Consider the following 14,786-nt stretch of genomic DNA (forward strand, 5'->3'; position numbering starts at 1 on the left):
CAGAATGGCTCCTTTCAGAGTGTTATATTTTTATTATTACGGGTGCATTAAAGCGTAAGCATTTAAATGTTGTCAGTGGTCATTGTCGAGCCACTACTGTCATACACTGTTGCCTTGTTTAATTCATAACAATGCATAATACATAACACAATTATCATTATATGCTGATTTTGAATCATCCGCAAAGTAATTATGAACCAGTGTCGGGTGAACGTAGTGGAGTTAAAAAGTACAATATTTTCCTCTGAAATGTAGTAGACTAGCACTAGTAGTAGCATTAAATGGAAATACTCAAGTGAAGTTCAAGTAACTCCGAATTGTACTCAAGTACAGTAAATGTATTGTATATACTGCAATACATTAACAGGTTTGGATTTTTTTTGCAGCTTTTTCTTTATATGGATTTTTTGACAAAATAATTTGAACCCTTAAGTTTCAACAGGTCCACATTAACTGAACTAACTCTATAAAAAAAAACGTTTTAAAGTTACTTAACTTTGGACTTTTTCAGTTATTTATACATTTGTGTAAATATTTTTTTTGTAAAATGCTTTGTGCACACATCTGTTGGTACAGATGCCAGTTTGTACAGGTGTTTTATGTTGTACTGCAAGAGTGCCTATTAACCGAGAAGACCCCGAGCGACCAATAGAGCTGCTCGTCCTCCCACCAATAGGGGGCAGTAAGTCCTGTTAAGACAAGCTGAATGTACCGTGCAGTGAGGCAATAGAAGCACCCGGTCCACGGTTACAGAAATAGAAATTGGTCTGAAATCATTGTCATCATATGCAACATATAATATAACTATATACACTTGTTTATTGTGGCATCCAAGTTTACCACAGCATCTGTTTTTATTTGGGTTATAATCATTTCCTTCTCTTTTGATGTTTTTTTTTAAATATATGAAATATAGTTGCTGTTTATGTAAGTGTATATTATATGTTTAGGCGTGTTAGAAACTAGTTTTCAACATTACAATAATAAACACAAGAGCGGATGTTACATGGATAGGAAGGGCTTGCCCTCACATGTGATTAGTGGGTGTGTGTTGTCTTTTCCTCTCATTCAGTGCGACGTTTTATTAAAGTTGTAAGATGGCGACGGTGCATCTGAGGATTGGGGACCTAGTGTGGTGAGATAACCTTTAAACATTGCTAAACGCCCCTGTTTCTGCTAAACGAGCTTGCGTTGCGGAAAGTAGTGTTGTATTGGTTAGTTTAACGTTAATGTTTCATGTCGGCGTTAACAAGGCGTAATTGGGTTAATGGACGTGTTTGCGTACTGGGTTTAGGTGATGGTCAACCCCAAACAAATTTGCTAGCCAAGCTGACTCAGCCAGCAGCCGTCGTTAGCTGTTAGCTAGCGGAGAGGCTACAGAAAGGTTTAGCGTGACACCGAAACGAGACAGTTTTTCCGGGCACAAACTTGTCTTTTATGTATGTCATTCTTACGCCTGTGTGTCTATCTGTGAGGCTTCACCAAACACTTCCTACTTCCTAATGTTGTAGACATTTTGTGGTGTGACGAGCTTTGCTAACACCGTAGCTTAACGTCAAGCGGATCTCTAACGTTACTGTATGCACTTCGCGTCTGCTCGGCTTCCGTGTTAACTGTTGCAGCTATTTATATACTCTGTATCTATATGCATTTGCAAGCTCCTCTTAGTCTAAATTCAGGTTTAATTTAATCTGGATAGGTGATTTGACTTTTTTATTTATTTATATTTTTTTGGCGAGGAGAATAACGCCAAACAGGTGGTCTGGTGTTGTTTTGTAGTGTCAGTTTGTAATGTTGACGGTAATGCCGTTATGAGTAACACAAAGAGTCAATATATACACAGCAGAGAATGTGCGGCTAGTTGCCTTGTAACTTAGATAAGCAACACGCACATCGAAATGTCGTTGCACATGTGTGACTTTAGACTCAATTAATCGACAGACAGTAAGATTACACTCCAAGCAGCTGCTGTTCACGTTAGATGTTTCTTTGTACATCTTTTAATTGCGTAAAGCTGGTTTGAATGTCTACCTTTTTGAATGTCGCCTGCTAAATTACATTGAACTTGGTGTGTTTATAAGTGTGAGGCGCAGTAGTTGCCGTCGCATCTCTCCCACAAACGCAAAGTCGTGTAATGCGGCAGGAGGAAATGTTTTATACAAAACAAAATGGTAAACTAGAAACAAGTAGAGCACTTGCAACTGCAAAACGCCATGAGATGATCCTTTTTATTAACACTTCTGACACGGCCTCAACAAAAATCACACATCCTGCACCTCGCCAGATTGGGTATCACTGCTGGTCCATTGTATTATGCTGTAAGATTTGTTCTCTGTATGCCTGTAGATGAATACAGTTGATCTGAGATTTATCTACAGATACAAAACAATATGTAGTTTTCCATAAAACACCTCTCCATTGAACTAAAGAAGCCGGAGACGTCTCAGATGTCAAAAAACGCAGCTGTACTACAACTTTTGAATGATCTAAAACTGTAAAAACAAAAAAAGGAACTTTGATACTCTGTGCCATTTTGGTTAGTGCTAATAAAAATGTATTCAAGTTTGATACCCAGTGCCAGCAGCAAGTCATGTAATTGATTAGCTGCAGTTGAATGTTGAAATACAATAAGTCTTTAACATGAAATCGTCAGATTCATGCAGCATAGCAAGAGACCTAGGCCACGGCTAAATGTGTCACTCTTTTTTCAGGGGGAAGCTTGGGCGTTACCCACCATGGCCAGGAAAGGTGAGGAGTGATGGCTGGTGAATGGCTGGTTTCAAAGCAAAAATCGATTGAAACATTTGCACGACAAGTCTTGTTGGACTACAATATTTATTTACGTTTCAGGTAGTGAGCCCTCCCAAGGATCTGAAAAAGCCCAGGGGCAAGAAATGCCATTTTGTGAAATTCTTTGGAACTGAGGACCAGTAAGTCTCGGTGGCGAGGTGCCTGTTCTGATTGACCCTTTGCATTTCCCCCTCTCCCATCAAAATGTGTAAAGAGGCTGTGTTTCCTGTATTGCCTGTCCAGTGCCTGGATCAAAGTAGAACAGCTGAAGCCCTACCACGCCCACAAAGAGGAGATGATCAAGATAAATAAAGGAAAGCGCTTCCAGCAGGCGGTGGATGCGGTGGAAGACTTCCTAAAGAAGGCAAAGGGGAAAGAACAGGTGAGAGGGTTGTCCTGTAATCTAGCACTTTAAATGGCTGTCATTTTTTGTATACCCCTTTTTTTTTTTTAAATCCACTTGAAAGTACTAGAGCTGCCCTCTAAATGTCAAGGATTCAAATAATCGGCCCGAGGAGCGAATCATTCAACACGACTAGTTCAGGGGGAAGAAAGCAACAAATAGTCACACATTCACGACCATCTGTTACATACATATTGGCTAATGTCACTACATATCCAGAGTCAAGCCCACCCCCGTGGAGCCATATATGGTGTTTTGAAATCTATTACTAATTTTGATAGTTGTAAGACACGTGAAACATCATTTGCTTTGATTTCCCATTTTAGCAAACAAATGCCTAAAAATCACAAAAAGGCACTGGTTAAAAAGATCAAATTTTATCTATTGTTAACAAGGCAAACGTGCACCATTATTCGTGATATTGCCCAGCCACAACAGCACGACCAAAACAATCACACAGTTGCGGAGCGTGATTGTTTTCACCACTGCAACTGATGGAATCAAAAGAACAATGAATGAACCAATGAGTCCCACTCTTCCCAGCCTCCTTCATGAAACGCCCCCGTGGCATGTCACATTTCAGTCCCAGCAAATGTTTGTTCGTTCAGGTGGACTCATGGTCTCTGTGGAGGCCATCTGCCCCACCAGACTGAGTGCATTCAACATTCGGGAAATCAGTTAATTCCTTTTTGCCCAGGTGCATGTCTTGACATGCAAAAAAAAAAATAACATCACAAAATGATCTCTGATCTATGAATCTGTGTTTTTTGACAGAACTCAGAAAGCAAAGGAGACTCAAAAGGAAAGAAAACACCCAGCAAGCCACTGAAAATACTGGAGGAGGATGATGAGGATCTCAGTGCCCTGAAGGACCCCTCCGAGAAGGTCAGTAGGACACTGACACGTTTTAAAGAGTTCTACTCAAAATGTATGCTATTTAGAAAAAGACAAAAGACAGCAAAATGGGGACTTAAAATGTGAAGCAAAGAGATGCATTCAGTGGATTGAGCCATGCACAGATCCTTTCATTGTCTGTAGGAAATGTCAACATTTTTGAGAGTAAGTTCTGTGATCCACAGTTCTGTTTGCCTTCAAAACAAACCGGGCATTTACATTTTGCAAAAACAATCTGATGAAATTGTCTCCACTAAAACTGCAATGTGCATTTTAACGGATTACAATTTTTAAAGGGATCACATCCCTGCTGAATTGAGCGTCGCAGTATCGGAGGTTGCCTGCATTGTCATTGGTCGATCAGATTTGACGTCACATCGCAACAAACAAAGAAGCACCATTTCACTACAGCATCTACATCAAGCAGGACGATCGGTACTTCCAGGTCCTGCATTCGTATTTGTGGAGAGGAGCTCATTCAGGGAGCTGGAGTCAGTGTTACGTTTTTAGCATTTGGCTGAAGTGGGGATGCAACACGCAGCCAAGGAGTGCAACACGCAAAGCAAAGGAAGTCCAACAGTGGTTTCAAATGCTGGATGCCAGTTTGGACCACTGACTGGCTTCTGGCCTTGCTTCCGTGTTGGCATATGAACTTGTATCTCATGTTCACATACACATCGACCTTATTGGATTGTCCAATCAATAGTGTATTATTCCATTTCCTTTCTAACGGGGCCAATCAGAACTTTGCTCTCGTCTGCAGACTCCCTCTACCCTCGAAACAAGATGATGCTTTTTTATCAAAATGCTACAAAATCACTAGAATGCCCCCCCTCCCACCACCAGATTTTTAGTTTCGTATCTTGTCACCATTGTCACTACTACTACACTAAGAGTTTGCAGGTCTGTAAAGAGCAGCAGAGGCTGTGCTGTTGATGTTGTCACAGCACCACTCGTCTGACATCAGTACCATAACTTAAAGGGTTGGTTTACCCAAATGACAAACATATTTTCTCTCTTACCTCTAGTGGGATCAGTTTTGGTTTTGAGATGTGTGTCTTGAGATTTCTGCTTCCATCCCAACACAGTGGAGTTTTATATCTGGTATATATCAACACTGCCCCCCACCCACTACAGCGGACATGGACCTCTACAAATTCACCCTTTTGATTTAGAAGGTGAATATGTGTCTCTCTCCCCCTTAAGGACTTAACTGACTCTGACCCCGAGCCGTCCACTATTGAGAGGCTGGGGGCTGGACCTGGCACAGGATTCAAATGGGAAAGCAGTGTAGGTGAACCCCCCCCACCCCCACCAAGCCTGCCTTGCCTTGCTGTTCTTCTACCTGACCTTTTAATCTTTGGCTTTAATCACCGACAACTGCAGACCTTTCCCTTCTGATCTGTTTGGTGCTCACTCTTGACTACTTGGAACTGTCTTGTTTGCCGTGTGCTGATGAGATGGTCACCAACTCTGTATGTGGAGGCTCAAAAGGGAGGCTGAGGTTTGGTTTCCATTGACCCCAGAAATTAGCTTCCTGCTTTCTATGAGCGTCTGGTAGTAATGACGACCAACCTGCTCCCCAGGACCAGGGTTGATGACCACTCTGAATATAATGCTCTTAAACTGGTGTGTGTGTGTGTGTGTGTGTGTGTGTGTGTGTGTGTGTGTGTGTGTGTGTGTAAAGAAACGGCGCACGCCCAAATAAAAGTTGAATCATGAACTGTTGATCTCGATGTCAGTGGAAACATTCTCACAAACCGAAAATGGCGACACTTTGGAATTCAAAAAAAAGCCTAAATGTACATTATTATAAGTCATAATTTTTCATGGAGGAAACAGTGCCCCCCCCCCCCCCCCCCCCCGGTTTGTAGTTTTATATGAACATGGTTAATGTGTAGTTCATACAACGCAGTCAGTGGAGCGCTCACACCGCCAGCTGCTGCTGCCCTCAGCCCTCTATATGGTCTAGTGAGGTGCGAACAGAATCAGCCCACTTCCTTGTTTGGAGAGATGGAGAGAACATGGAGAGAATCAGAGAGTGACTGGCTTTTGTGGGTTGAGCTTTGGAGGACTCATACCCAGCCACTGTGTCATGATGTTTCATATGATTACCCTTTTCTCTTTTTTTCCCCCATTAATTTTCACTTATCGGCTACATAGTGATCAGTAGGTAATGAACAGAGAGGCCTGTAATTGTCACTTCATAGGCCAGCCATGCCGTACATTATATGTGTCAGTTGTAAAACCTTTCTGATTGAATAGCAAACTGTGTTTCTCCTCTGTATTGGTGTGAGTCAGCCAATGTCTTTTGGGGCCTGAATGATTTGTGCAGCAGTTGAACACAAACAGGGCTATGGAGTTTCTGCTATATTGTAGAGTTTTGAGAAAGATTTGTGAAAATGTGGAACATTGCGGAACACATTTTTTTTTTAATGCCATGGATGAACCAGAAACTCTATAAAATCATGGTAGTTTGTGTAAGGACCATGATGGGAGCCCTGATGATGTCAGCACTGTGCAGCGTAGACTCAAGCCTTTATGAACACTACATTCTCCACCAGGTCAGTTCACATGCAAAGAGAACACTGTCCCACTGAACTCCTCTTGTGTTGCAGCCCGTGAAGGATGACCCCCATTTCCACCACTTCCTGCTCAGCCAGTCGGAGAAGGTAAGAGGAAGCATGCTGCTCAATATTTAGACATCTGCACTTTTTTTTTTGGACCTGGTTACAGTTTTGGGTTTCAAATAAACCCAAGTGCAGGGATGACGTATTTTTGTAGGCAAACCATGAAGTTAGCATCACCCTGGTTCCCTCGACTAAAAGCCAGTGGGATTGTTCCATGGGATTTTGGATTATTGCAGAAAATAAACTCTGAAGCAAACAAAAGTTTATGATACTTACACGTTTTGTTCAGCAAGATAATCTTCATGTGTTCTAATGAACATCACTTTTATGGTTTATGAAGCGTAAATGGAATCGCCAGATGTAAAAAGCTAATGTTAGGCTATAAAGGAACTACACCACGGTCGCATGACTTCACCGTCACCACCGCTAAGCTTCACTTTTAAGAGACTATAGATAGGTATAGATATATAGACAGATAGATACAGAGTATAAACACAACCAGGCTGTAAAGGTGGACTAGTGAGTCGATGACTTTCCGTGTTCGGCGTGAAGACGTTTAACGTCTGCGACAACCTCTGTAGTCTCATTTAGCCGCTTGTTAGCATCCGCCTTTTTTAAGACACGTAAAAGTGGGGGTATCTGATGATGTATTTTATGTCGTAGAACAAAACGTGGAAATCTCTTCAGCTTGTGTTAACCACAGACCTTATTTCAGGCATCTAACCAAAAACCCATTAAAAAAACCCCCCCCAAAAACATCGACTTCCAGACGAGGGGAACGAAAGTGTAAAAATGCTGACTCATTTCCAGGTTTTGGGACTCATTCCTGCAGCACTCTATAGTCCGTGAGCCTTTTCATGTCAGATCTTGTTCGATAACCAATGTTGAGACCCTGTGGTTCTGTGTTCTCCTCTGCAATATGTGTCAGCTTGGCTCTGATTTGATCAGTGGCTATAAAGATCTTCACCCCTCTCAGGACACACCCAAGCTGAGCAAGTAGTGTTTATCATGGCATACCTCCCTGCCACCGCCGCCCCCCCATGTGGTCCTGTAACAGTTAAACTGAAATTGCCTGTGGCTAAACTGATAAGTCCTTTGCCAGCCTGTGAAGGGTTTTCTCAGTGACATTTTTACACTCAGCGCTTTGATGTGCGTTATTAGAGACATTGGCGTTCCGGTGCGAGTATGTTGGTCACCTCTTCTGTTTCCTCTCCACAGCCAGCCTCATCTATGGAACCTATTAGCAAGCGCCTGAAGATCATTGAAGAGGTAAAGTTAACTCATGAATTTTAGCTCAACTAACCAGTCGAAAATGTTGCAACGTTTAGGGATTTACTTTAATATTAAAGGTCCCATATTGTGCTCATTTCCAGCTCTATATTTTTTTCACTAGAGCAGCTTTGCATGATTCACAGTTGAAAAAAGTCCTATGTATCTCCTCCTGGCCCTTTCTGCAGCCCCTCAGTTCCCCCCCTCTGTCTGAAACGAGTCGTTTTAGACAAACTGAACAACCTCCAAAAACCTGAAGAGCGTCATAACTAAAGCGTAGCAAAGCGAGGTCAGGCTCTACTTTTCCTTTCCGCGTGAAATTGACAGTGTTGTCTTTTTGATGCGTGCAGGACACAGGTTCGACATCTATCCAAGCAGCAGACAGCACGGCCATCAATGGCAGCATCACACCCACAGATAAAAGGTATGAACACAAGGTTAACACCTAGGATTAGTCACTGATTTTATTACTAACCCTTTGAAAGGGTTTCTTGGATTTTAGCTTAGACCATATATGAACGCTACATTTTCATTTCACTGTTGGCTTGCTCGTGTTTTGATTTGTTTGTTCTCTTCGGTCTTTGCCCTCTAGGATAGGGTTCCTAGGCCTGGGGCTGATGGGTAGCGGCATAGTTTCCAACCTGTTGAAAATGGGCCACGTTGTCACTGTGTGGAACCGCACAGCAGAAAAGGTAAACGTCTGATAATTTGTTTCTGCCGATGTTCAGTGTCTTCAAAGACCGCTTGCATGAAATCCAAATCAAATAGTTTCCAAGACCTCACATCAGATTACAGTAAACATTTTATTTAAAATGCCTTTTTAAGTTATCATCACTGTAATAAGACATTTTTCAGCAGTTGATTTAAACTCATGAACTCAAAAAATGAATTGAAGATGTACAAAAACTCAACACAAACAACCTTTTTATTGGACAGAAATACTGCAGAAACCTTAGGAAGAGCAACAGAAATGTTGTACAAGAGTCGCAGCTGTAGGATTGTTATAGGACTGTAAAGCCCATGTACATATGATGACATATGATATTAAGCATAAACATAAGTGTAAGTGTTCGGAGTGAAAAATGTGCATCATAGAAGACGTCAAGCAAGGTGGCTCCGAGCACCTGGCCCACAAAACTCCTTCTCCTCGGTTCAACGAAGAACCTGTAAAGAGGATAGGCTACACATGGATGCATATAACATACATAACATATATTTATATAACATGTATATAAAGATGGCCAACGCGTCTCCACTTCCTCCTCCCACTGTACAAAAATGAAGCCAAACTCTCCCGGATACGGCCGCTGCCATCTTGCCCTGGTGAGGTCCCGCCCACACACCCGCCCGACCCAATCGCAAGCACACCACAGTCAATCACAGCTGTCAGTCATGACGTTTCACCCTGTTTTTTATAGCATCAACTAACTAATTCAAACCAAATTGATCAGAAAAATGAACACTTGAACAAACATTTTTTTAGTTTGGCCCATCTCTTATCTGCTAACATGGAGGGGGTGGGGGGGTTTATGACCTATGCTGCAGCCAGCCACCAGGGGGCGATCGAAACGTTTTGGCTTCACTCTTGGAGAGCTGTCACGTCGTCCATCTTTTATATGCAGTCTATGCTTAAAACTGATCAACATTTCACATTAGAATTGGTTTTGTTTTGAGTTAACAAAATATGAGGCATTGATCAATTCCACGAGCAGCATTAGTCATTGTACAGAGTTTGGCGACAGTGATTCTATATAAAATAAAACCCAAACCATAGAATGATCATGTAGGTCTGTGTTGGCATGCCGCTGCTGATTCATTGGAGAATGACTCCTTCCTGCTGTGTTCCAGTGTGACCTGTTCATCCAGGAGGGTGCCAGGTTAGGCCGGACTCCTGCAGAGGTGGCGTCCATGTGTGATATCACTTTCTCCTGTGTCTCTGACCCTAAGGCTGCAAGGGATGTGAGTACCATCTCAACTACAGTAAATTGCTTCCTGTGTGTGTGTGTGTGTGTGTGTGTGTGTGTGTGTGTGTGTGTGTGTGTGTGTGTGTGTATAAAAACAAAAAGGAACAACCTCTGCGTATTTGTTTTTGTTGCTCTTCAGTTGGTATTGGGACCCAGTGGAGTGCTGCAGGGAATCAGACCAGGCAAATGCTACATAGAGATGTCCACTGTAGATCCAGAGACCATCACAGAACTCTCACAGGTATACACTAACACACACACACACGCTCACACACTAAAGTAGCCACAATTTTCGAAAAGTCTCAACAACCTAATGCACAGTAAAAAAACAAAAAAACAAAAATGATGCACCATTAAAATAGCTTTTTAACACCAGGAACTATCCCAAACCCTCAATTATTCTCAATGTTTGAATGTTAGGTGATCACGTCGCGGGGTGGCCGTTTCCTGGAGGCTCCAGTGGCGGGAAGCCAGCAGGTCTCCAACGATGGGATGCTGGTCATCCTGGCAGCCGGCGACAGAACCGTCTACGAGGACTGCAGCAGCTGCTTCCAGGCCATGGGCAAGACCTCCTTCTTCCTGGGTATGGAAGGGTGTACTGACGCAAATCGGCTCGCAGTTCAGCACAAATGCCAGGCGACCCAGAGACTCCAGGAAGTTACTGATCTCGACCAAGAAATAGCCCCAGCTCATAATGGTGGATTCTGTTACTGTTGGGCGCAGCCAGGCTGGCCGTTTCCCTGTTTCCAGTTTTACTGCGAATCCAAGCTGACGGGTTGGCTTCAGCTACATTTTCACACACTATTCCTTTTAATGGGAATGTGGGCAGATTGTAAACCTGCAAATGGTGTTGGTGACAGTCTCCAGTGTTTTTTGTCAGTGAATGACCTTGAAAGTATTTGGCATTTCAGATCCGAGTCCCCCCCCTCTGGTTTCTGTCTAGTTTGTGTTCATTCTTCTTTTTTTTTTTCTGACCGAAGGCCGACCCTCGTTAACCCATCATCACCGAGGAGATTAGACGAATGTCTGTGACCCATTAAAAAACAAAGGTTTATTTTTACATGTGCCATAGCAGCACAAGCAACAACAGAACATGAGGATTCGACACACATCGAGTCCCCCAGTGCTAAAAAAATAGCCGAGCAAACAGGAGCCAGACTTTGTAATAGGCTAATTAACGATCAAACGTAGCCGACAGTTTAACAAAACGGAACCTAGTCTCATCTTTCAGACCTCAGTAAGTCCTAAAATGAAATAAACAGGCCAGGCCTTCCTCAGTCCTGACTCATGGCTTGGCTACCAGACTTTTAGTCTGGTGCTCGACTGTGAGACCCGCGGCGGAGAAGACCCCCTCAAATGGTACCGATGTCCGGGGGAATGGTAGAGCGGCCAGCCTCTGGAAGAGCGTCTGGGGGGGGGGGACTGTCTCTAATATAGGTGTCCACCTCTGCCTCCGGGTCATTAGCTTGTTGAGAGGCGCTGTAGTCGCCTCCCAGGAGCAACATCGTGGCTAATTAATAATATATTTTTTAACCGTATTATAGATAGTATTAATTGGTCAAAATTCTTCTTGTCAGTTAACGGACACCCCCCCCCCATTTCAGCGAGGATACTGTTGCCTATTTCTACTTACGTGTGTCTAAAAATGTGTGCATGTGTTTTTTTTTTTTTTGTTATCCAGGCGAAGCAGGGAATGCCGCTAGGATGATGCTGATCCTCAACATGGTGCAGGGCAGCTTCATGGCCACCATCGCAGAGGGGCTGACCCTGGCCCAGGCCACCGGCCAATCACAGCAGACCTTCCTGGACATCCTGTGCCAGGGCCAGATGGCGAGCACCTTTGTGGACCAGAAATGCCAAAGTAAGTCAACACAAAGAAGCCATGTATTAACTGTATCCTCTGGCAAATTTTTCCCCCTTAAACGGTCAACTTTTGAGTTTGTGGCCATAGAAAAAACTGGTTACATGAACACTGTCAGACAAATGTCAAAAGATGGGTTCATATTAACCTTTCTTCCTGCCTCTTCCAGATATATTACAGGGCAACTTTAAGCCCGACTACTATTTGAAACATATTCAGAAGGACCTGAGGCTAGCCATCTCCATGGGCGACATGGCCAACCATCCTACCCCAATGGCTGCAGCTGCCAATGAGGTACAACGGAGTGCTTTTATTTTTAGGTGTAAACTTTTGTCTGCTCATTTTATTCATCAGTGTTGTTACCTTTTCGCGTTTGCCTCCAGCTGACGTAAACCATGACGTCTGCACTAAAAGGGTCTATTATCAGCCTGTTTAGAGGAAACTCTGGTGCACCCATACATTTGTCCTTCTAACACTTTTGGTATGGCGGGGTGCGTTGAACAATGCATCATCGTGGAAGCCACTAGCCAGGGTTTAGAAATATACATTCATTGTTTAGTGTTTTTTTTTCCTCTCCAATTCGTTGTTGTGTTTTTTAGCAGTGAAACTTTCTTTCATCCACCTGCAGTAATATTGAATTCTTTCTAATAATACATGCTAACATAACAACAGGCGTGAAGCATGTGCAATTCCAACTGTAACCTTTGTGTGTTTTTTTTGTTTTTGTTTTTGTTTTTTGTTTTTTGCTGTTCCTGTGCAGGTATACAAGAGGGCTAAGGCTCTGGACCAGTCAGACAATGATATCTCTGCAGTCTACAGAGCCTACATTCACTAGAGCGAGGTGGGACCTATCCTCTGGACCACACAGTCTTTAACCCCTTATTATTTCTCCCTCGTCATGTCATGAGTTTTGTTTTTTTTTCCCCCCAATTCTAGACGTTTTATTTCATTTTTGCCCCAGCGCCAGCCATTGTTACCTGTCCACAAGTCATGGATTGTAATTATTTTGGCAACCTTGAGCATTGCACTGACTGTACTGGGCGGTGGTGGTGGTGGTGAGGGAGGGGAGGGGGTATATACGCTGTAAGAGTGCTCCAAATGTGGTTGCACTTGCTGTGTGTGTGTGGGGGGGGCAAGTCTGTCTGGTTTCTGACACACACAAAAAAAGAAACGGTAGAAAGTAAAGCAGGATGTCAGGTCCAGCGCCACTGTGAAGAGCAGGGTGTCCAGCTCCAGCCAGAGAAACAGCCGTCACGTTTTGTGGATGCATAAACCCTAAAGAAGATTTTTTTTTTTCATGTGCAAATGATGTTTTATTTAAATTGTGTGATCTTTTTGCTTTTTCTTTCTTTTTTTTAAATGTCCAGAATTCCATGAGAGAAAACACCCAAGAACATGCCGCTGCATTGCCTTAATATTGTAAACCCCTCGAAGTCTTTCAATAACAGATGTATTTATTTATGTTTCCTTTCTAGGTCTTTCTTGGTACAGTCAGGCCATGGCTTGTTTCTGTATTTGACTGGAGGTTGATTTATGCTTTTTACGTTGGTGTTTTTAATGGTCTTTCTTGGAACAGGTCAATGACAGGGCAACAGATTGTGTTGAGGCCTTAAAATGCAGTAATAATTGATATTTCTCATCAAGACTTGAGATTTCCACGTTTCGAAACCCTTCATTCTTGTTTTTCCGCTGTTTTTTTCTTTCTTATTATGTTTTTAATATATATTACTCTGAAACTAGATCAAATCCACTTTTTTGAGTTGCATTTTTAAATGAAGGTTGTAATTAAGCCCCATCCTCAATTGTGTGTTGTTTTTTTGTTTTTCTTTTTAGTAGTTTGAGATTAAAAGTTGTTGCTTGATTTTTGACCGTCGTGGCTCCTTGGGACAGTACGCGATTTAAAAAAAAAACAAAAAAAAACGTTTGAAGTGGGTTAGTGGTTGGAAGCTTTCGGCTCATCTACATCAGTCGAACCCTAACACACACACACACACACACACACACACACACACACACACACACACACACACACACACACACACAACTTACTCCACCTAAATAGTTTGTTACATTTCCTATTTACCCCATCAGTGTCCTAACCCAAATGCTAAGATGGAAGCTGTTGTACTTATTTCTTCAAACAGATGGTCACATGACAGGCGGGTGGGGGGTGGTCCTGACTATGTAGTAGAGGTCTTCACAAGGGGAACGAGAACTGACTTGGGTCTGGAACCTGACTGATAAATTGGCCATCAAATAAGACATTGTAGTGATATATATAGATATATATATACACACACACACACAATGTCTTCGTGAAAAAAACCCAAAAGAAAAAGGTATTGTTAGGGGGATAAAGGGGGATTTTAGCCGATGTATTTTTATACATATATTTTTTAAACTCTTAAATGTTTGTCGGTATCTGCCTCTAAAGCTGTATTCTGGATCGGGTGTAATCATTCTGGAGTCGGCATATGCCGGTGTCTTTTTTTTTTCCCCCCGTTTTTAAATCATTTTAATGCAAGTTAGATTGGGTCGTTTTTTTTCTCTGGGTCCATTTTGGATTGGGTCCAGAATTTTGGATCCGTGCAGACCTCTACTACATTAGCCTAAAACATACTCCCTACATACACAAGTATGCAGGTGCAAAAGACAAGAAATAGCCACAATCTGAAGTGTTGTGCACCTCAGAGGATGAAACGGCCGACAGAAAGCACAAATCAAGGTTTCATCTGTTGGAGAATATGACAGCAAATCAGTTGTTTGTTTTTTTTTCTCTTCTTTTTCCTTGAAGAAGCAGATATAGAGAGCCACCATCTTGGATGTGACAGAGTGAAACGCGGGCAAGCTGTAGCAATGAGCCCTGCTGTTCTTTCACTAGAACTCCCATAGTAAGACATGAACACGCAGACAGCTGAGTGCACCACCTGAAAGACCTTGCGGTGTTGTGTTTCTTTAAGGCCCACGTTTGTTTT

The 14,786-nt window shown here is 42.6% G+C and overlaps 1 protein-coding gene across 3 annotated transcripts; it reads left to right on the plus strand.

Moving 5' to 3' along the window:
• The first annotated feature begins 1,097 nt into the window (after positions 1 to 1,097).
• Positions 1,098 to 12,844, plus strand: glyr1 (glyoxylate reductase 1 homolog (Arabidopsis)). Of its 3 annotated transcripts, XM_070923105.1 has the most exons (16): positions 1,098 to 1,135; positions 2,712 to 2,748; positions 2,851 to 2,930; positions 3,034 to 3,172; positions 3,968 to 4,078; positions 5,294 to 5,377; positions 6,706 to 6,759; positions 7,936 to 7,986; positions 8,337 to 8,410; positions 8,579 to 8,678; positions 9,835 to 9,945; positions 10,090 to 10,191; positions 10,371 to 10,533; positions 11,632 to 11,811; positions 11,981 to 12,105; positions 12,572 to 12,844. In XM_070923105.1, the coding sequence occupies exons 1-16, from the start codon at positions 1,098 to 1,100 to the stop codon at positions 12,644 to 12,646; spliced, it is 1,524 nt and encodes a 507-aa protein (XP_070779206.1). In that variant the 3' UTR covers positions 12,647 to 12,844. The 3 variants fall into 3 exon arrangements, with proteins under 3 accessions (XP_070779206.1, XP_070779207.1, XP_070779208.1); XM_070923106.1 differs by lacking the exon at positions 3,968 to 4,078; XM_070923107.1 differs by lacking the exon at positions 3,968 to 4,078 and having other exon boundaries at positions 9,853 to 9,945.
• Positions 12,845 to 14,786: the final 1,942 nt, after the last annotated feature.

Source organism: Enoplosus armatus, chromosome 17, assembly GCF_043641665.1.
Source record: "Enoplosus armatus isolate fEnoArm2 chromosome 17, fEnoArm2.hap1, whole genome shotgun sequence".
Classification (NCBI taxonomy): Eukaryota; Metazoa; Chordata; class Actinopteri; order Centrarchiformes; family Enoplosidae; genus Enoplosus; species Enoplosus armatus.